The sequence below is a fragment of the Globicephala melas genome, chromosome 8 (genome assembly GCF_963455315.2).
Source record: "Globicephala melas chromosome 8, mGloMel1.2, whole genome shotgun sequence".
Taxonomy (NCBI): domain Eukaryota; kingdom Metazoa; phylum Chordata; class Mammalia; order Artiodactyla; family Delphinidae; genus Globicephala; species Globicephala melas.
In genome coordinates, this window is record NC_083321.1 from 23,005,454 (window position 1) to 23,028,477 (window position 23,024).

General features: G+C 45.1%; 1 protein-coding gene across 3 annotated transcripts in view; it reads left to right on the top strand.

The window, feature by feature from the left end:
* Positions 1-23,024, top strand: part of PAMR1 (peptidase domain containing associated with muscle regeneration 1) — a 168,957-nt gene that overhangs the window by 84,470 nt on the left and 61,463 nt on the right. For 2 of the 3 annotated variants that reach the window (XM_030864694.2, XM_060303360.1), the window contains exon 1: positions 10,256-10,481. The exons of the other annotated variant lie outside the window; for it this stretch is intronic. In XM_030864694.2, coding sequence (XP_030720554.1) covers positions 10,409-10,481 — 73 coding nt within the window. In that variant the 5' untranslated portion in view covers positions 10,256-10,408. Of the gene's footprint in view, positions 1-10,255; positions 10,482-23,024 lie in introns of those variants that run through there. 3 annotated transcript variants of the gene reach the window in all.

Sequence of the window (23,024 nt, forward strand, 5' to 3'; positions counted from 1 at the left end):
GGACAGGTCTGGGAGAAAGTCCTGAGGAGGACACCTGTTTTCTTGCAATGGGGAGGCCCATGTTGTATCTTCCCACAGGAAGGAGTTCTAGCTCTTAATAGGGACAGATGAGCCGTCTCTGAAGGCTCAGAGGATTCAAGGAAGTCAATGGAACCACAATCTTTGGGGGCATCCATCCAGATGACTCAATCTCATGTTCAGTTCAGGTTTTCCCAGGCAGGGCACTGATCTCTGCATAGTAGAGTGGCGGTGACAAAGCATTCCACTCTCTTTGAACCCTGGTGACTATAAACATCAGAACCTGAGTCAGCTTCTCAGTCCACTCTCCCACTGCAGGAACTAGGAAAGAGGACCACTGGCTTTCGCACTTAGTATTTAAATTTGTTAATTGCCCTTAGTTTCTCATTATCCCTCTGTAGGCATCAAATCAACTCAGTTAGTAACCAGCTGTTTCTACTGTCCTTAAATGTGCTATTCTTCCATAATGTGCAAACACCTGAATCTTCATACCAGCCCAGGCATTCCCCTCCACCAGGAGGTCCTTCCAAGGAATCACCTGTGAAATTTTTAGCAGTTGGGTTGCCACCTTGTGCCAGGATTATCTATACCTCAGATACCATTTGGGATGGGGCCTTCCTTGCCAGCTGTGTGGCAAGTGATCTAGAACGCAAACTCCCTCTTATCACCTCTTGTTTTTGATTATTCCCAGTATCAGTTATGTTGGTTGGTCCCTTTAAGAAGCAGACACCAGGCTAAGTTAGAAGTGCAAGACAGAATTCTTGGTTGTAGAGCCTGTGAAAAATAAAGGGGAGAGAGGCAAGAGTAGGCAGGGAGAGCCTTCAAACTGCTGTGCGGGTCTGACATGGTGAAAATCCAGGGGAAATACAGGAGGATGGGGTAGGAGACCCTCAGACTGGAATGGCATTCAGGATTTCTTGGTCAGCGTGGTAGAGAACTCTAGTGCAAATATTACCTATGGAGAAGTCCTGCATTGGGTAGAAATGGCCAGGCGCCCATACCCTCACCAACTGGGAATAATGTGGCTTGAGTTCAAATGCTGCAATTAGGTCATTTCTGGGTAGGCTTCAGAGGGTCCACGCATATCCTGAAACTGTAAGCAAAAATCAATATGTGTGTCTGTTTCTAGAATCCATAGCTTTTCACTAAATTTTCAAAGAATTCCCTGATGCCCAGAAGGTAGTGTGACAGTGGTGTGAATTCACTTGGTCATCCCAGCATGTTCTCCTGGCCCCTTTCATGTTCCCTCTTTTCTAAAGAGCTGTGTGCCAGCTACACTGGCCTCCTTTGTGTTCCTCAAGCACTCTAAGCTCATTCCCAACTCAGGGCCTTTGTCTTAGCTGTTCCCTCTGCCTGGGATGCCCTTTCCTCAGATGCATTCAGCTTAACTGTCAGCTTCTCAGAGAGAAGCTTGGATTCTGCAAACGAAAGTACCTTCCTCCGTCACCCCTAGCATACTTCTCTGTTTCATTTCTAGCACTGAGCCCTTCCATATGATCTCCTCTTTGTTATTTGTTTGTGATATATCTCTGCCCAGTAGCATGCAAGCTCCATGAAAACAAGTCATTCTCTCTTGTTCACCATGCTTTCCCCATAGCCTAGAATGTTCTTGACATGTAGGAGACACTCAAAATATTTTCTTTTCTTTTTTTATTGAAGTACAGTTGATTTGCAGTGTTGTGTTAATTTCTGCTGTACAGCAGTGATTCGGTTATACACATATATACATTCTTTTTTATACTCTTTTCCATTATAGTTTATCACAGGATATTGAATACAGTTCCCTGTACTATACAGTAGGACCTTGTTGTTTATCCATCCTGTATATGAGTTTGCATCTGCTAATCCCCAAATCCCAATTCATCCCTCCCCCCACCCCTTGGCAACCACAAGTCTGTTCTCTATGTCTGTGAGTCTTTCTGTTTTGTAGATAAGTTCATTTGTGTCATATTTTAGATTCCACATATAAGTGATATCATGTGGTATGTCTTTCTCTTTCTGACTTACTTCAGGTAGTATGATAATCTCTAGGTCCATCCATGTTGCTGCAAATGACATTATTTCATTCTTTCAAAAGGTTTTCTTAAGAATAAATGCTTGTCTTCTCTGTCCATTAAAATATTTTCCAATGTGTCCCCTTCTTACATTTTTTGTAGCTATTTTATAGAACTATAAATATAATTATTAATAATCCAGACATGCAAAAAAATTCCAGACAATAACGGATCCCTATGCACTAGCCTCAGAGATAGACAGATGTTAACGTTTGCCTTCAGTTGCTTCAATTTCTCCTTCATTTGTTTTATTTTTTAGCTAAAATTTCATAGCTCACATTTTGTGACGTGCTTCCCTTTCAGTGGTAACTCCTGCCTTGAAGGTAGTGTATGTCATTTCTAACTATGTTTTAGTAGTTTAATGATATGTGTTTCTATTCACAAACAACATATGCTATTTTTTTTTTACTGAAGTACAGTTAATTTACAATATTGTGTTAGTTTCAGGTGTATAGCAAAGTGATTTGGTTATGTATATACATAACTGAATACATATATATACATTCTATTTTTCAATTTTTTTCCATTATAGGTTATTACAAGGTATTAAATATAGTTCCCTGTGCTATACAGTAAATTCTTGTTGTTTATCTATTTTATATAGGTAATATGTATCTGTTAATCCCATACTCTTAATTTATCCCTCCCCCCACTTCCCCTTTGGTAACCTTAAGTTTGTTTTCTATGTCTGGGGTCTGTTTCTGTTTTGTAAATAAGTTCATTTGTACTAGTTTTTAGATTCCACATGTAAGTGATATCATTTAATATTTGTCTTCCTCTCTCTGACTTATTTCACTTGGTATGATAATCTCCATCCATGTTGCTGCAAATGGCATTATTTCATTCTTTTTTATGGCTGAGTAATATTCCATTGTATATATGTACCACATCTTCTTTATCCATTCATCTATTGATGGACACTTAGGTTGCTTCCATGTCTTGGCTATTGTAAATAGTGCTGCAATGAACATTGGGGTCCACGTATCTTTTCGGATTAGAGAGTTTTCATCTTTTGTGGATATATGCCCAGGAATGGGATTGCTGGATCATATGGTAGCTCTATTTTTAGTTTTTTAAGGAACCTCCATAATGTTTTCCATAGTGGCTGCACCAATTTACATTCCCACCAACAGTGCAAGTGGGTTCCCTTTTCTCCACACCCTCTCCAGCATTTATTGTTTGTAGATGTTTTTATGATGGCCATTCTGACAGGTATGAAGTGATACCTCGTAGTTTTGATTTGCATTTCTCTAATAATTAGCGATGTTTAGCATCTTTTCATGTGGCTGTTGGCCATCTGTATAACACATGCTATTTTTATATGTCCCAAGATTTTATAGAAATGTGTGCACACTATATGTATCTGTTGGTAATTTGGACCTATTTAAGAATTTAACACTATTGTTGAGCCACAGAATTAACTCTGGAGCTGTCCTATCTGTGGACGTATTGTTATACATGATAATACAATTCCTTGTTGTTTAAGCCACATGAATTGGGTTTGTTGTTATGCACAACTGAAAGCTTCTTCCCTGTGATAGGCTCATTGTATTAAGATTTCTCACTGTTGAGTCCTTAAGCTGTGGCTGCCCAGAAGTTTTCATTTGGCTGCAGGTTTACCAAGTATATAGACAGTTTTTGTTTCTCCTCTACCCCAGGTTGCCCAATTCAGAAATCTTTTGTGGTAGTAATTTATTGCCGTGTAACAAATTTAGCAGTGCAGAACAACACAATTTATTATCTTGCCTAGTTTCTGAGGGTCAGGGATCTGGGAGCAGCTTAGCTGGGTGGCTCTGGCTAAGGGGACTCTTGTGAGGTCACAGGCAAGTTGCTGGCTGGGGCTGCAGCCATCGGAAGGGCTGGAGAACTGGCTCCCAAGATCCTTCATGGGACTGTTGTCAGGAAGCTTCGGTTCCTTTCTGTGTGAGACTCTCCATAGTTGACTTCTCCCAGAGTGAATGATCTGAGAGAGAGAGAGAGAGAGAGAGAGAGAGAGAGAGAGAGTCCTACACAGCGCACCACCATACACCCACCCACATCTACGCAGTTATCAACTGGGAGTGGTCTTTGCTCCCTCACTTTTCTCCTCAATATACACCATAATCACTGATCCCATCCTTTTTACCTCCTTGGTGCCTCTCAGATCAAGCCACTTCTCTCCAACCTGTTGCATGCTGGATGTAGGTGCAGAGAGCTGAGTCTGGGGCACAAGTATGATCCAGTCACTGGCCTTCAAGTTGTTTTCAGTGACCCTCAGAATCAAGTTCATGGTTTTGAAGGCCTGCCTGCACCTCTAGCTTCCTTATTACCTGGGCTTCGTCATCTCTTGTCCTCTACTCTCCCTTCCCTCTGTGTTTCTTTAGGTCTGAAGTTCAGTGTCATGTTCTCAGGGAAATTTTTCTGACCTTCAGACCAGACTGGATCTCCCGGTCACATGCTTTTGGAATGTTCCAACTTCAGTCATGCTGCTCATCACAGTTGCCCAATGTCTCATTGCTGTCTGGTCTGCGAATCTGCAAGGTGAGGGACCACACAGGTTTTGTTCACGGCTATCCTCCAAGGACCGGAGATGATGTCTGGCACATAGCAGACGTGCAATACGGTGTGCTGAATAAGTGAATGGGTGATTTTTCACCTGGTATTTGTGCTTTCTCCTTTCCTTCCTTCCATGGAAGGAGACAGGTTACTTTATATGCAAATCCTATTTATCCCAGTGAACAATGTGGCAAGATTGAACCAGACATTCAAAGCAAGGGCCTTTCAGGGGATTTTGTGGGTCCTGTGTGACAAAGACTTGCTCCTTAAGCAAGCTGTAGTCAGTCTTGTGTAAGCCTTTTCTTGACTAGGCCCCTCCTTGAGGCTTGTCCTCAAGAGAAAGAATCCTGCCAAGTCAGTTTAGTGAGAACCTCCCGTCACTGATATCTGATCACCCTTGATGTCTGATTCAGTTCCTCATCCCCCACCATCTCCTGGCTGATATCTGATCACTCTGACGTGCTTTCAGGAAGAATCCTGTTAAATCAGATTAGCCAGTATCCCCCCTTATTCCTAATGTTTCCTCTTAGTACTTTTCCATCCACTGACCCCGCACCCTGCTCCTTGGTGATAAATCCTCACTTTTGCTTGTTTTATTCAGAGTTGAGCCCAATCTCCCCTGCTTCCTGCAGACACCCATTGCTGCAGTCCCTTAAATAAAATCTTCCTTAGAGTCTTTAACGAACATCAGAATAAGTTTTTCTTCAGCACTTGGACTGGGTCTACTCAGGACAGGCCTCTCGATTTGTCTTTGAACAAATGCACACTCTATCCCTAGACTTCCAACTGGAAGCATAAACATACAAGACAATATATTCTTCACACATGCATTGGCTGCAAATCAATATAGGAACATAACCTAACTTATATCACCAGACCTGTGGAAAATGGTACCTACTTAGTTTCATTTTGAAATGAAACTCTAAAAGTGGATGTTCATGCATAGTTATAACAACAGTCAACCTTGACTGAGCTACCATTATGTATGCCAGCCTCATTTTAATCTCACCAGAATTATAAGGTAGCTATTACCTCCCTTTTATAGATGAGGACACTGAGATTCAGAGGGGCCAATGAACTTACCCAAGTTCATACAGCCGCTAGGTAGTAGAGCCTGGATCCACTCTGGGGCCTGTTGCCCTTTTTTTTTTTTTTTTTGCGGTACGCGGGCCTCTCACTGCTGTGGCCTCTCCCGTTGCGGAGCACAGGCTCCGGATGCACAGGCTCAGCGGCCATGGCTCACGGGCCCAGCCGCTCCGCGGCATGTGGGATCTTCCCAGACCGGGGCAGGAACCCGTGTCCTCTGCATCGGCAGGCGGACTCCCAACCACTGCGCCACCAGGGAAGCCCCCTGTTGCCTTTTTTATGCCACTGTACCCTGCTGCCTTTCCTTGGAGTTATTCTATTTTTTGGTCCCTTCCTCATCGTAAATGGCTCAAATGCATGTAATTGTTGAGTTAGCCACTTGGATCGGGGTCACAGTTTTTGCCAGTGTTCTTCGTAAAGCTTTGCAGTTCCATGGCATGGCAGACGTTTTACTTTAATTTGAAGTTTATAAATACACATATAGAAGTCAAGAATAGGTTTCCCCAAGTGATTCAGGAGCACCTTGACTATGAAGGAGGGAAGTGTGCCCACTTTCAGCAATTTCCATGATGAATGACATAGAGCAAGAAGAATGTGGTTAAAGAAAGAACGACAGACTCACCTACCCCTTTGCCTGGTTCCCAATGGAAAGGGAGCAGAGCTGAGCCAGCCCTGGAGGTGGAACATTGGGGCTCGTTGTGTAGGTGAACAGCCGGGATTCATTAGGGCTGGAGACTTCCATGGTGTGGCCAGTTAGAGCAGGCTCTGGTGGAAGGACACTTTGTCTTTTCCACAGACCTCCCCTTCTCCATCTCTGGCCTTGGTTGACTTGAACTTTGTGTTTCGTACGCTGATGAAAACCACACTTACTGACCACACTACTGACCAGTGCTCTGGGATGCCTCTCTCAGGCTTGCAGGCCTGTAGCACCCCAGCTCTTTACTCTGGCTTGCCCTCTCTATGGTTGCTGCTCAGGTGCTGATCTGAAAAAGGTATAGTTTGGAGACTGGGGAGCTGTTGGCATTCACAGGACAGCCTTCTCTGCGGTTTCTTTCTGTGTATTCACATGCAATCAGCCTCCCACGGCATTGAAAAAGGTTCAGGTTTTTTAGAGTGCCTCATCCTTTCATGTGAAAATTAGAGGGGATTGTGACTTGTAATTAAATGGGTGGCCCCACTCCATCTACTACAGCCAATTGTTGATTTCTGAGTGTTGATTATAAGTAGATAATTCTTTTTTTTTTTTTTTTTTTTTGCGGTATGCGGGCCTCTCACTGTTGTGGCGTCTCCCGTTGCGAAGCACAGTCTCCAGATGCGCAGGCTCAGCGGCCATGGCTCATGGGCCATGGCTCATGGGCCATGGCTCACGGGCCCAGCCGCTCCGCGGCATGTGGGATCTTCCTGGACCGGGGCACGAACCCGTGTCCCCTGCATCGGCAGGCGGACTCCCAACCACCGCGCCACCAGGGAAGCCCTATAAGTAGATAATTCTTAATTCCAGGTATTGTTCCCTACTTCCCAGCATGGCACTTTGCCTCTTTCACCCATAGCCTTTGTAATGATTGATTCCTCCCAGAAGTGGGTGTAGAAAGTGAGGGCAGGAGGGGGAGAGAATCATAATAAAAATAGCTAATGTTTCCTGAGTACTTAGTATATTTTAGGCACTGTTCTGAGCTCTTTACTCCAACCCTATGGGGACAGGTACCATTATTCTCTCTACTTAACAGGTGAGAAAACTATAGCCATCATAGGTGAAATAACCTGCCCAGGTGTACATGTATAGTAAGTGGTCCAGTTGGATTCAACACTAGGCAATGTGACTCAGAGCAAGAGCTCTTAAGGCAGAAATAGAAAAAGAGGGAGGGAGGGTCCTACAAATACCCATTGTGCAGCTTATAGCCTAGATTCAACAATTGTCTGTCCCAAACCACTTTCCCCTAACCCAACAGATACTTGGTGAATTTTTCAGTGTTAACTTATGATGATCAGGGATTCTTAAAAAGTTGGGACTTGGCAGATCCCTTTGAGATTTTGAAGAAGGCCATGGCTCCCTCTTACTCCAAAAACTGCATGCAAAATTTTGCATATCATTTCCAGAGGTTCAAAGGCCATGTGAAACTCTCCTCCCAATAGACCCCATGGAACCTGGGTCAAGAATCCTGACTTAGAATAATACTAAACTCTATCAATATGAAAAACTGATTTGACCATAATGGGAAGAGAGGAAGCTAAATTTGGGTAGGAAAATGGAAATTTGTGTAGAGTTGTGTGAACTCAGACAAACTACTGACCTTTTTTGTATCATAGTCATAGCTTCCCTCTTCCTCTACCAGCCCATGTTTATTGTCAAGTTCAACAGGGTAATATCTGATCACTGCTTTCAGTTCCCCAGAAGAATGTGTCCTGCTCCTTTCTGAGAATTCCTTTCCAGGTTCCATAGCCCTAGGAAGTTTGCAAACCCAAATTAGTGACAACAAACTAGTAGGGCCCAATTACTCCTGTGGGCATTCCAAAGATAGATGTGAGGGCCTGTTTCCAGCCCCCTAAGCCTGGAGAAGCAAAGACCTGGCACCAGGGACTTCCTTAGGGAGCTGCCAGTCATGTTCATCCCCTGGGGCTCCACCCTAGTGGGGTAAATCGCTGTAGGGAGAGGCTGCTTGGTATGACTCCGGGAGGGTGTGTTTGTGTGTGTAGGTGAGGGGAGACAAGGGAAGAAGGAAGTAGCATTGTCAGCTGATGGGAGAAGCAGATTCCTGAGAGGCTCTAATACCTACAGTTATTTGGAAACTAAGTCACCACCTCCCCACTCCCATTACCAAAGGACTAGAGCTGGTTGACCAGCAACAAAGTAAACCTCTCCTCTTCTAACTTCTTCCCTCTACCCCCTAGGTGTGCTGCCCTTTGGCATTTTCCCCCCTTTTAAGTTTATTTTTGATGCTTGTTTTAAACAAATTTCACCTGTATAGAGAAGCTGAGGGTGAGGGAGAAGGCCCATACCACGGGATGTCCTTGGGGTCAGTCTCAGACTGATAATACAGACAAGGATTTATATTTATGAAGCATTGAGGATGAGCTAGACGCTGTGCTAAGGGCTTTATGTATATAATCTCATTAAATTCTCCAAACAGTCTACAAAGTAGATTTGATTATTATTTCCATGTGACAGATGAGAAAATTGAGATTCAGAGAGTTAGTGGCGAATCAAGGATTTGACTGCTGTTCCCAATCTTTCGGCTGCAATGGGCCCCAGAAGCAGGGCTGGGACTTAGGAATTTCTCCCTGAGAGGAGCACCTGTGTCAGGGCTCCTGCCCATTTAGTCTGTCCTGAGTCCTGGGATTCTACCTTCGCCAAGTTTCTCCCATCATTTTCCCCTTCAACTTCCACGGCTGGCTCCTTAGTCCAGGCATTACTCCATAGTTCCAGCTGTTCTCTCTAGGCCGGCCTTGGCCTCCTCCATCCCTCAGTCTGGACACCAGGGTGACTTTTCTTCCTGGGACTTGGCTTTGGGCCCAACACCCCCTTCTCCTACTGGCTCTGCCACTTACTGCCTGACCTTGGATGAGCTATTGAACTCTCAATGACTCAGTTTCCCTATCTGTAAGATGGAGATGATAGGTTTATTTATTTTTTAATTAATTAATTTATTTATTTTTGGCTATGCCTCGTGGCAGGTGGGATCCTAGTTCCCCAACCAGGGATCGAACCTGCACCCCCTGCAGTGGAAGTGGGGAGCCTTAACCACTGGACTGCCAGGGAAGTCCCAGAGATGATAGGTTTATTGTGAGGAATAAATGAGTTAATACATGTAAGGTACTTAGATGCCTGGCACAGAGAAATTGATAAAAAAATGTCAGCTATTATCTTGTAAAGCATCCTTCCTCCTCACTTCAACATGTCATTTGCTATCTCTGTACCTAGACTGAACGTCCTCAGAACGGAGGCAATATCCTGTATGTTCTTTGATCCCTGAGCCCAATACCCTGCCTAGCATGTGTGCAGGGGCTTTTATGCTGCTGAACTTACCATAATGGGCGCCATGGGAAGATGAAGAATTTTCCCAGAAGCCTGTAGAGGCAAAGGCTAAGATTTCCAAACTGTGATCACCTGGGGCAAATGCTCCAGGTAGGAAGGAGACTTGGGGATACAGGTGGAGGGGGAGGCAGGTTGGCTGCTTTTCTCCTCACATCACCAGTGCGCCCCCTCCCCCTCGAAGGCAGGCTTTTAATCTAGCAGACACAGTGTGCGCAGTGAAGGCAGGCAGTGGACCTCCCATCCCAGGCTCGGGGTGTGGGTGAGGGTGTTGGGGGCAGGTGCTTCAGGCCTCACCTGAGCGGCCCCCAGCCCCGTCTACCTCCGCTCCCATTCAGGGTACTGCGGGCTGCTCCCCACCCCTCACCGTGCTGAGGGAGCCCAGCCTGACCTGGGCTGGCCTCCGTGCCCCGCAGCTTCCCTTCCAGCCACAGCCTGGGGCCTCTCCGCGCGGCCACACCTCCCCGGGCCCCGCAAGGGTTAAGGCAGCCTCTGAGAGGAGAGGTTTGGGCTGACGTCGCTCTGGCTGAAGGTGGTTCCCCTCGGATGAGGATGGGAGAGCCTGGCGAGCTGAAACCCGAGCTCCCGCTCTGCTGGGGCTTGGGGAGGTCCGTGTAAGAGCCGCCTGCCCGCCGGCCTCCCTCGGTCCCTCCCCGGCAGTCGCTCCGGGCACCACCGCGGAACGATGGAGCTGGGCTGGTGGCCGCAGCTGGGGCTCACTTTCCTGCAGCTGCTTCTCATCTCCTCCTTACCAAGAGGTACTGTGGGTAGCATCAGGACCCCCAGGAGGGGACTTTTCCCTCTTGGGGTTTGGTAGGGGGCAGGACTGGGGGGTCCCAGGAGATGGTGCTTGTGTGTATGTGGGTGGTGGCTGGGAGGGGGGGGCTTCTTCTCAGTGATAATCTTGGGGGCTTGGCTGGTGATGCTGGAGTGTCTGTCTTTCTCCCTGAGAACGGGACACTGTTTTCTGTCATCCCAACTTGTGGGACTGAACTGCCTCATGAAGGGTACCAGCTACAGTTTTATTTGCTGGGTTTTTATTTTAGCTTTTGAAAGCACAAAATCACCTCCGGAATCCACCCAGTGTCAGGTATGCCCCCTGACATGCAAAAGCTAAATTTCCCACTGGAAGAAGCCCCCTCAGAGGTTTGCTGGAAGGAAAGAGGAGGATGAGAGCAGGGCTTGCAGTGAGGGTGTCCCTCTGGGGCATCTTACTTGATGAAATCTTACAGTTACAACCCTTCAGAACAGATTCCCAGCAAGGGAGATGTACTCGCTCAGCATATATACACTTCCTTTCTGATAAGAATGAGAAGGAAGAAGGAAAAGCCGAGGTGAAGAGTGCAAGTCGTTTCCGGGGAAGCACAGTGTTTGTTTAGAAAGAGCTGTGGCTTCTGTGTTTTTCACATGTCATTTTCTGAGCCACAAAACCCATGTCAAATGGGCTCCTGGGGCAAGTGAGGCTGAAACGAGACACAGAGGTCTTGGGAGCCTCTTGACCCAGCAGAAGCAAGGAGAGGGCAGGCTTGTCCTCTGATTGCTTCCGGGCAAGCAGGGAAGGAGGACTTCTTAGGATCATCTGTCCTATGGCTGGAGAGGCCAGGTGTCAGGAGGTAGGGTGAGACCTCGGGAGATAAGGACCGGTTGAAATGTACACACATGATAAAATAGGGCAACTTTGCCGAGGAGCAGGGAGTGTGTGAGCTTTTGCTACTCTCCTTCTCCGGGGGTTGCCTGTCACCTGTGCTGGTTACCTGTCACCTGTGCTGGTTACCTGTCACCTGTGCTCTACTTGAGAGGTGGATGCTCCATTGCTGCACAAAGCTGGCAAGTGCCTGAGAGTGAAACAGCGTAAGTGGGAGCGGTGAGGGTGTAAAATGCAATCAGCTACTGTAGAAGGGGAGCCGGACCGTGGGGCATATCCCTTCATGACGAACAAAAAGCCAAGATATAAAAAATGCAAAACCCATTTTGGTGAATACTTCCCATCTACCTGTAGCCTGCCAGCCCCAGGTGAAATCTTCCTTGGTGATTTACTCTCAAGCTGGAGAGAGTGTTTCATTTGAATTTTGCCTCACTGGCATCTGGAACAGCCCAAGGACAATAATGTAGGAAGAAGGAGCCCAGGAGGGGGAAGTCTGTTAATCCACAAACGCAGACACTTGCCCCAGCGGGTAAGTTGGTGAATTTTCCTTAAGGCTCATTCCTGTTCCACCTCTGCCTTTTGGAGCCGAACTTCCAGGGCATGGTGGCCCGAGCCCAACTCCAGAGGAACCTGGTTCCTTCTGGAGCACCAGGGCTCCGAGGTCTAGTTTGCTCATCCCTGCATCAGCACGCCCCTGCTTCTTTTTTTTCTAACGTGGCAGGTAAGATGGCTGAAACCCAGAAAAGTTAAAAAGCAAAGCTCAGCTGCCCCTTTTTTCTTGCCCAGGATCTGAAAAACTCATTTTTTCCTGAACTGAGAATCTCTTTTACCTTGTGCTCTGGAAAAGCTTCAGGGAGGGTACGCGGCGTCTGGGCAGCCGAGCTGCTGACTGAACCAGAGAGCAACTTCGCGAGTCTAGCAAGGGTATTTCATTGTCGAGCGTTCACATTCAGAGGGAACACGGAGGGATGGAGTGGAGAAGGAAAATATTTCTTCAAGTCGCGAGTGAATGAGTCCACTCCCCGCTGGAGTTCTGAATCTGGCCCTGTCAAGGAAAGCTTAGCAGCATATTTCCTCTAATTACTTTTCTAAAAAGAGCATCTGATGAAATGTAAACATCCACGGGGATGGCACAGCAGACGGTTGTTGCTCATCAACTTGGGACACGTGTCTGAGGATGAAAATCCAAACATCGGGCCAAGTGATAACCCAATATAAACAGCATGTGAGGGGAGAAACCCAACTCCACTGACTTCACCAAATACCAGTAGCTCTGCCAGCAGGATTCTGCCTAAAAGGAACAACTCATTTACAAGATGCGACTCTGGGGAGTGAAACCTTAATATGAATAACTTCACAAGTGTTGCTTCCAACAGACATTAGCTGGTGGGGAATTAGCATCAAGGCAGCTGGGGAAGATAATCTGAAGCACAGATATTCAGTGGGCAGGAGAAGCCAACCGAGAAAGGGAATGTGGAAAGAAAGCAAGGGGGAAGGAGTGGCAAGAAAAATTAGATGTTGGTTTATAATGGGATGTGTTAGCAAATTCCAAGGAGAGAGCTATGAAAATTGGGCCTTCTTGGCAGGGCTAGATTTTTGTGGGGACCATGAAGAGGGTGTTCCCCAGATATATATTCTGAGAACTCCTGGCTTCTCCAACAGGGAAATAATTTGAGAGTGGGATCATTGGTTTAGGGAGCTGGGAGTAACTGTAGAGATTGTTTAGTTTGAGTACCTCAAATGCAGAGGAAAAGGAGAGTAAATGTCTGTGAGCATTTATGATGTGCCCAGTGTTTGAGCCAAAGCAGGGTAGGTGCTGTTTCCAGATGAAGTTTAGAGAGGGTCTGTAACCTGTCCAAAGATATACAGGCACAGTTCTGAAAAAGGTAAACGTTTGATCTAGCAATTCCACTTCTGGGTATATACACAAAATGAGTCAACGCTGGAACTCCAGCAGGTATTTGTACACCAGTGTCCACTGCAGCATTATTCCCAATAGCCAAAAGGTGGGAAAAACCCACATGTCCATCAGTGGATAAACAAAATGTGGTAGGTACATATAGTGGAATATTATTCAGACTTCAAAAGGAGTGAAGTTCTGACACAGCCTACAACATGGATGAACCTTGAAAACATTATGCTAAGTGAAAGAAGCCAGACACAAAAGGACAAATCCTGTATGATTCCATTTATATGACGTACCTAGAGAAGTCAGATTCATAGAGGCAGAAAGCAGAACAGTGGTTACCAGGGGCTGTGGGGAGGAAAGATTGAGGAGTTAGTGTTTAATGGGTGTAGAGTGTCAGTGAGGGATGACGGAAACATTCTGGAGATGTATAGTGGTGATGGTTACCCAAGCCACTGAACTGTACACTTAAAAGTGATTAAAATGGTAAATTTATGTTATTTACATTTTTCTGTAATAATGATAAAAAGAAAACGCAAGCAAATTAGCGGAGCCTGGCGTGAGCCCAGACTGTCGAATTTCTGAGCTCAAGCTCATGTGGTACCTGGCTGACTTAAACTCAAGTACCTAACAGCATCATATACTGATGCACATGTGATCATGGCATGGCTTCAGGACACACGTGGCGGGGGGAGGCTTCTTGCTAGCTCCAGTTTGGGTGGCACTGCTGCTCTTTTGGGGGTGACTTTGGCAATGAGGGGGACTGTAGGACCGAAGGATTGGCAGCCTTCGGGTCAAAGGTCTGCAGAAGTAGCTAGTAGGATATGACGCTTAAAAATATTTTGAAGCTGAATGCTTTGAGGCAGGCTGGGTCCCCTCTCTGGCCTGACACCCTGCCTTCTCGATTCACACGTGTATTCTCTGCTAGTCTCTACTGGCCTTTGCATTTTTGACCTCCATTCCTGGGAGGGATGGGGCAGAAATGGAGAGTGAAAGAGAGAAGGTAGAAGGCTGTGTACTGAATGGGGGGAAGCACAAGTGAGAATTTCGTAGCAAACGGGACTTTTAAAAGAAGGAACGTAAATATATTTTAACTTGTGTGTTTTGTGCAATGTAATCTCAACTCTGTGACCACCAACTCTTTGGTAAAATGTTCTATTCTCAGGAATGCCCTTGAGAGTGAGCTTTTGGTGGAAACTGAGGGTGAGGCTTGGTGTTATGTTTGGGTCAGTAAGCTAGGGACAAAGCACCTCTGGACCCAGAGGCAGATGTGACCTGGAGCATGTAAGTCCCTTAGAAGTATCCAGAAGCCTTAGGGAGGGCTTTGGAATGCTCCTGGCAGGGACCATGGGTTTGACTTAAACTTATCTGCATCTGGGTTACCCTGGCTAGACAGCAATGGCTGAGATAATGGCGTCTCATGACGTCTGGAGGACCTAATGACTGGCCTTAAGTCAGAAAATTATTTCCATCTGCCCTACTAGGGGTGGCCAATCCCGATGCATGAGAAAACCTCTCTACCTGCCTCCCCTGAGCCCAGCTCTAGACACTGCAATTGATCTGGGGTATGTGCAAATTGGGAAAAGTGCCATTTCAGTGATAAATGAGAGAAGGTGGTGCCCTGCTCCTCCCACATGTGGGAGAACCTGTCACCCTCACTTTGTGGATACTTGAAAGTCATAGGAGCCCAGATCCCTTTCCTCTTATTTTATTTTAAAGGGGAGGGGAAAGCAATGTTTACATTTTCTAATTCCTGAATTCCATGGCAGAGGACCCAGAGGGCAGCTGGAGCTTTGAAAGCTACCAGACCAGTGGCAGAAAGTCTATCAGAGTCCAAGCCTGGTCTGTGTTTAAGGAGTTCTGTTCGTCAGTCATCATGAGATCTGGGCCAAAGCATTAGGTTTATAATGGAGAGAAAGAAGTAAAATGCAGAAAAAAAATCAAACCTCATATCTATAAACAAAACCACTCACAGAAGGCAGAGAAGTAGTGTTGGCTGCAGATATTCCACTCTCTTAACCGGTGGGACTTTCTACTACTCCCCCCGCACTGCCCAACCCACCGACAATGACTCCTTTCATTGTTCTCGGTTGTTATTCGTGATACAGACACGGAGCCCATGTGGGCTGAGAGTGGAGTAGGTAGGGCTGCACATCAGATTCTTCACCGGGTGATGGTGGAAACACCAATGGTGGAAGCCTCCATACCTAAGGGACCAGATCCCAAATGATCTACTGAGCTTGTGGTAAATACCAGGCACTCTCCTATATGCTTTACTTGTGTTTATTTAATCCTCACAACACATCTAGAAGCCAGTTAGTAGTGTTATTATCCCTAGTTTACATAGGAGGGAACTGAGAGGTACAGTACTTGCCCAGGTCACGGAGCTGGACGTCCATGATTTGAACCCAGAGAGCCTGACCCCATTATGCATGCACTGAAACACTGCACAACGCTGCCGTGGTCAGCAGGGGGTCCGACTATGGTAGATCTCCTGGCCGAATCATAAAGACCATGGCGTTAGTAAAGAATTCTGGTTATCCCTTGGATATTCCAGGAGCTGAGAATGGCCTCAGGGAGGTCATATGCTCACCACTGTGGGGGCAGAGTGGATGTGAGAGACGAGGGAGAGACCTCAGCAGCCCCAGTGGGACCACGTGGAAACCAAGAGCAGCCATTTTCTAAAGGAAACAGGAGTGTTAAGCAGATTGCACATCCCGCTAATTTCTGGGGTAGCTGTCCACAGGCTCATGCATCTCATTCTGATTAGATGTGGGAAGTGAGAATTTCTTTGTCCCGTGGTCAGCCTTTGTAATCAAAATCATGTGTCTGCTTGTGGAGGGACAGAATTGAGGATGAGACCTGCTTCAAGCCTGGCCCTGACGCTGGGTAGCGCTTCTCCTTTATGGATTTATTCTGTCAAGATCGTCAATGTGTAAACTCTCAGGCTATGGAACAGGAACCGCAGGCCTGGCGTGAGTAAAGCGAAGCGTGTTTTCTTCTTTTTTTTCGGCATAACGCAGTTGATGGCTATTGCAGGGGATGGAAATGGAGACGCCCTCCATGAATACTCAGGTGGGTTTTGAATGAGGATCAGCTGTCTACTAGACACTAATGTCTTGGGTCCTTTGTCAAATGGTTAAGGAAGTGCCCCCCTCGGCTGAGCGGCAAATAAAGACACATGTTTCTGTCACCCTTCTGCCTCTGGAGCTGGGGAGATGCCTTTGTTCCTGCAGTGTCGGCATCTTCATCACTGCCCTCTCCGAGGCTCTGGCTGTCTCAGAGGGCTGCGTTAGTGCTCTGGCAGCTGGCGTCAATGTAAGTAGAAGTCTGGTCGGTTGGTTTGGAGATTGGAAACCCAGGGCTGCGGCTGCCGGAACAGAGTGGGGAACACATTCAGGCAACTTTAGCTCATGGGAAGATGTAGCAATTGTCCTCATCAGCTGAATTTATGATTGGTTACAATAAATTTCCAACCAGTTTTTAATGGAAAACCGCTGGGCGAAGGAGGCATGTTGGCCTGCTTTGCTTCAAGTCAAATCATTTGAGGACTCTGAGGGACCAAGGTGTCAATGTTTTTCAAACCCGGTTCCACGTCCACTTACTTCATAGGACTCCTTTGAAGATGATCAATTAATCCCCTGCATCATGGGATCCCACCTCGGAAGTCAACAGTGATGGTAGAGAACACCTGAGATATCCCAGGACAAGTTGCCTGAGCTTAGCTTCCATCTGGTAGCATCTACTATATCTTTCAATATACCACTTGGCTCACCTGGTTGCAAGCAGAAGGGAGGGCTTGCCTGGTATTAAGTATCTTTATTCTCAGTCTGGCTTTCTGCCTCCCAGTGGGTGATTGACTGCCTGCTTCTAAGTGATGTTCCGCCTCCTTTCTGTACAAGCCTGGCTCCCCCCGCCAATCAATGGTAGAAAAGAACAAGTGAGCAGCGCAAGCCTTTATGGAAATGAGATGCAAACTGCAGTACACAAAGAGCGAAAAATGTTCAGCAGTAATGGACCCAATGGATTCCTTCTACTGTAAAATAGAGACCCCAAAAGGTCATCTCAAGAGCCATTTCTAACATCAGTCTTTGACACAAATAACCTGACCCTGGAAGTCACACATGCCTCATGTATCCACATTCATGTATTTATTCAGTAGACTTTATCAAGCACCTACCAGGTGCCAGGTGTGATCCTAGGTGCTGGAGACAGGATGATGAATAAAAGGCCTTTTCCTTAAGGTACTTTCTTTCTTTTTTAACATCTTTATTGGAGGATAATTGCTTTACAATGGTGTGTTAATTTCTGCTTTATAACAAAGTGAATCAGCTATACATATACATATATCCCCATATCTCTTCCCTCTTGCGTCTCCCTTCCACCCTCCCTATCCCACCCCTCTAGGTGGAGGCAAAGCACCGAGCTGATCTCCCTGTGCTATGCGGCTGCTTCCCACTAGCTATCTATTTTACATTTGGTAGTGTATATATATATATGTCCATGCCACTCTCTGACTTCGTCCCAGCTTACCCTTCCCCCTCCCCGTGTCCTCAAGTCCATTCCCTACGTCTGCATCTTTATTCCTGCCCTGCCCCAAGTTCTTCAGAACCTTTTTGTTTTTTGTTTTTTTAGATTCCATATATATGTGTTAGCATACTGTATTTGTTTTTCTCTTTCTGAATTACTTCACTCTGTATGACAGTCTCTAGGTCCATCCACCTCACTCTAAATAACTCAATTTCGTTTCTTTTTATGGCTGAGTAATATCCCATTGTATATATGTAAGGCACTTTCTTTAAGGTTGAGAGAGCTTATGGCCCAGCCTGGTATTTTCCAAAGTAGGTTTCATGGAATACTAATCCTAAAGGATATTCAGCAGAAGCAAACAAAACCTAGGATGTCATGATGGAATTAGTTTGGGGGATGTGGGAATTAACTATGTGCAAAGAATATTATAGACTTGGCAAAGCCCTACAATAAAGAAAGCTGCTATTAGTATTTACAAAGTTGTTTGGCCGCAGAACCTTTATTCACATAATACCTTATACCATCCAGTGGAACTTGTGCTCCATCATTTGGAAAACTCAGGTCTCTTGCCCATAATGAATAAAACATTGAAGAATATCTTCACTGTTACAGAGGATGGGGTAAGAAGGGAATTTGAAAATCTACAAAACATGAGCTTTTCTTCAGACTTCTGCTGAGAGATGGATGGGAAGTCTGATGTCCTAGTCCCTTTGCACTTGCTGAGATGTTGAAAGAACTGTGGAGGTGACCCCGACCACATTGCTGTAAGAAAAGTCCTCACCAGCATCGACCTGAATAGTTCACCAAGAAAACTCATTTCTTGTCCGTAAGTTGTTTAAAGTAATGTGGTTGCCCTGGGATCACTGATCAAACTGAGGTGTGGGTCTGATTAACGCACACCTATGATGATGTGGCAGTTCTGGGGAGCCATAAGAGCTGTGACTTGACTTCTCGACTACATTGTATCCTTGGTGACAGTCACACTGTCTCCTCTTCAAAAATAAGGAGAATATGGGACTTCCCCAGTGGCGCAGTGCTTGAGAATCCACCTGCCAATGCAGGGGACAGGGTTCGAGCCCTGGTCTGGGAAGATCCCATGTGCCGCAGAGCAACTAAGCCCATGTGTCACAACTACTGAGCCTGCACTCTAGAGCACACAAGCCACAACTACTGAAGCGTGCGTGCCTAGAGCCCGTGCACCGCAACGAAGAGTAGCCCCTGCTCACCGCAACTAGAGAAAGCCTGCGTGCAGCAACGAAGACCCAACGCAGCCAAAAATAAAAATAAAATAAATTTAAAAAAATAAGGAGAATATTTAGGCATCCTTCTAGTCCCTGGGAGCACTGAGTCCAAGGTATGTTCATTACCAATTAACCTCTCCCTTCCCCCCTCTAACACATGGGGTTTGTCTCCAGTGTTTTTTTATTTACCCCCCTGTCTGCCAGTTCTAGTATAGCTACCATGACCCTGAGTTGCACAACCCGGAAGTGGTCTGGGCTGTTTACACTGGGGCTGTATCCCATAGAGACAGAATGTGAGTTTGAGCTGTTCATCAACCTCTTGTTTGCTGTTTCTGGGAACAGCTTTATTCCTGCCTTTCCTAAATATTGTTCTTGTTGTCACGCGACACGGCTTCTCCCTTGCCCCTAGCATCGCCTGCCTCCTCTCTCTGCCCAGACTTGCTTCAGAACAGTGGCAATGGATAAGGAATAAAACCAGCTGTTCCTTTTAAGGGCTTCCTGCCTAAGCAGACTTGAGTAACCATATCCTTCTCAGCAAAGATTCAGCCCTTGCTTGCCATATTTATGAATTTCATTTTTTGTTATAGACATCTTAGTATGGATATGTTCAAGTTTGAATACACATGTACACAGAAAAATAAAAGTGTAGATATGGTTATGTATGTACTTATGTGTGCATATGTATGGATATGTATAAACAGGGTGTAGAGTATTACGGTTTAAAAATATGGGACAGGTTTGAATCTTGCCTCCGTCATTTATGGCTGGTTTTCTTGGCAAGTTACTTAACCTCTTTAATGTGGCTGTACCACCTCTTAGCCTGTACACTGAGTATAATAGTGTCTTTTTTTTTTTTTTTTTTTTTTTTTTTTTGCGGTACGCGGGCCTCTCCCTGTTGTGGCCTCTCCCGTTGTGGAGCACAGGCTCCGGACACACAGGCTCAGCGGCCATGGCTCATGGGCCCAGCCGCTCCGCGGCATGTGGGATCTTCCCGGACTGGGGCACGAACCCGTGTCCCCTGCATCAGCAGGCGGACTCTCAACCACTGCGCCACCAGGGAAGCCCCTGTAATAATAGTGTCTTTATATAGGTTTATTGCAGGTGTTAAATGAGATAACCTATTTATTTATTTACTTATTTATTTATTTTTAAATTTTTATTGGGGTATAGTTGATTTATAATATTGTGTTAGTTTCACGTGTACAGCAAAGTGAATCTGTTATACATATACATATATCAACTCTTTTTTAGATTCTTTTCCCAAATAGGCCATTACAGAGTATTGAGTAGAGTTCCCTGTGCTATACAGTAGGTTCTTATTAGTTATCTATTTTATACGTAGTAGTGTGTATATGTTAATCCCAATCTTCCAATTTATCCCTCCCCCTCTTTACCCCCGATAACCATAAGTTTATTTTCTACATCTATAAGTCTCTTCCTGTTTTGTAGGTAAGTTCATTTGTAGCCTTTTTTTTTTTTTTAGGTTCCTCTTATAAGTGATCTCATATGATATGTCTTTCTCTGTCTGACTTACTTCACTCAGTATGACAATCTCTAGGTGGTCCAGTGGTTAAGACTCCACGCTTTCACTGCAGGGGCACAGGTTCGATCCCTGGTCGGGGAACTAAGATCCTGTATGCTGCGCGGTATGGCCAAAAAAAAAAAAAGTAACCTATTAAAAATAGTATAATGCTTTGCAAAAAGGGAGCACTCAGGAAATTAAAGTCATCTTCTACTCCTCTCCTTTCTGCTATTTTTCCCACTAGCACACGTTTCACAAGGGATTAAGAAGGAGAAATACTGGATGTTCTATCTATAGTAGGATGGAAGTTACATGGTCCTCTTGAGGCCCACTCCACCTTGGTCCACAGTCCTATCCTATTCATCTGTTACTCTGTGTCAGGGAAAAAATATTCCTAAAGATTCACCATATGTTTATTTCTTTGAGACTTGCTTTCTCCCCTTGCTTTTATCATGCATCTGCCTTCCAGCCTTAGGGTGAAATGCCTTCCACATGCTGTGCCTAAGTTTGTCCATGTTTGAAATATGGCTGGTGGTAGATTCTTGCAGGGGGTTGAGGGGATGGTGTCTTTCAGAGTAGGTGATTCTGGGTCAATGATGTTGTCTCCCAAACATGAGACGTTGCTCACGACCATCTGTTGTGATTCAAGGGTAGAGCCAGCCAGGAATCCTCAGGCAAAAAGAAGTTCCCCTTCATCTTGTTCTAGCTTGCAGAACTGGAGAAGGCAATTCTAATGAGGGCTAGCCTGCATGAAGCTGCCGCCAGCTTAGGGCTTAGTGAACCATAGGACATGCCATTGTAAATGCATCACCCTCGCTCAAACTGACATCTGCTCTTGGCCATCTGCCTTTGGTAGAAGGAAACTCTGGCTTCTGCCTGGCATCAGTGAACCTGGATGTGAAGACAGTAACACTTACTCTGGAAGCTCTTGGCAAAGGGGCGGGTGTGGTTGACCAAGACCCTCTTATAGCCCTGACACACTCTGACTCAGAAAGAAGGTTTTAAAAGTGTTGAGGATTGAGGAGCAGGTGGGATCGTTTGTAGAATTCTTAGGTCTGGGGAAATCCAGATTGGATTTTTAGGGTATAGCTTAAGTTTTATTGTTTTTAACTTAGACATTCTAATACTTTGATATAATATTTGCTGAGTTCTATTGCCAAGTACATTTAGATGCATTGTTAAATTATATTTTTAGTACCCAATGCTAATAAAAAAATAAGATCTATTCAGCTCATATTCCAGTGTTTGAAATAACCCAGAAGCAGCTGTCCTTCAAGGGTTTCCAGCACAGTTGTTGAGGATAATGGCAACTTGAGGCTCTTCCAAGATGCTAGAGTTTGGGTTTTGTTCCCTTTGCCTATAGATGTAGAATTTCTATTTCTGGAAGACAAGCAGCAGGAGGTGAGGTATGTCCTAGTGAAGAAGGTGTCTGAAGAGGAGGTATTAGAAAAAAGAGATCAGGAAATCTAGAAGCAAGGGGGAGGAACCCAGAATGCCATGATATAAGCAAGAAGTGACTGCTTAAAATTCCGTGTATGTGTGGGCCTCTGGAGGAGACATTATTACTCACCTCCTTTGCTCCCTTAGCCATCTGTATTTTAGCTACATGTGATGGTTTTTAAAAAAATTTTATTGGAGTATAGTTGATTTACAATGTTGTGTTAGTTTCAGGTGTATAGCAAAGGGAATCAGATATATATATATATATATATATATATATATATATAATCTCCATTCTTTTTCAGATTCTTTTCCCATATAGGTTATTACAGAATGTTGAGTAGAGTTCCCTGTGCTATACAGTAGGTCATTGTTAGTTATCTATTTTATGCATAGTAGTGTGTATATGTTAATCCCAATCTCCTAATTTATCACTTCCCCCCACGTTTCCCCTTTCGTAACCATAAGTTTGATTTTGAGATCTGTGAATCTGTTTCTGTTTTGTAGAAAAGTTCATTTGTATCATTTTGATTAGATTCCACATATAAGTGGTATCGTATGATATTTATCTTTGTCTGACTTACTTAGTTTGATAATCTCTAGGTCCATCCATGTTGCTGCAAATGGCATTACTTCATTCCTTTTTATGGATGAGTAGTATTCCATTGTATATATGTACCACATCTTCTTTATCCATTGATGGGTTTTTATTCTACAGAGAATAATGGTAATATCTCAACAAACACACGATTTTTCTTCGAAAGCGCTTTATGCTCATTGCCTCTTTAACTGCAGTGACATTAACAACCCTAACAATCTACATCCATTCTCTTGAGGTTTAGGGGAAATGCCACAGCAAGGTGTCTTGTCTATGATTGTCCAGCAGCATACAAGAGGGACAGATTTGGTATTAAAATTTGGGTGATCTGATTACCAAGTGTGTTCATTTCACCAATGCTGCATTCTTAATCTGTAAAGTCAAAGTTGTGAACTCTCTAGAATCAAAATACTGTGTTG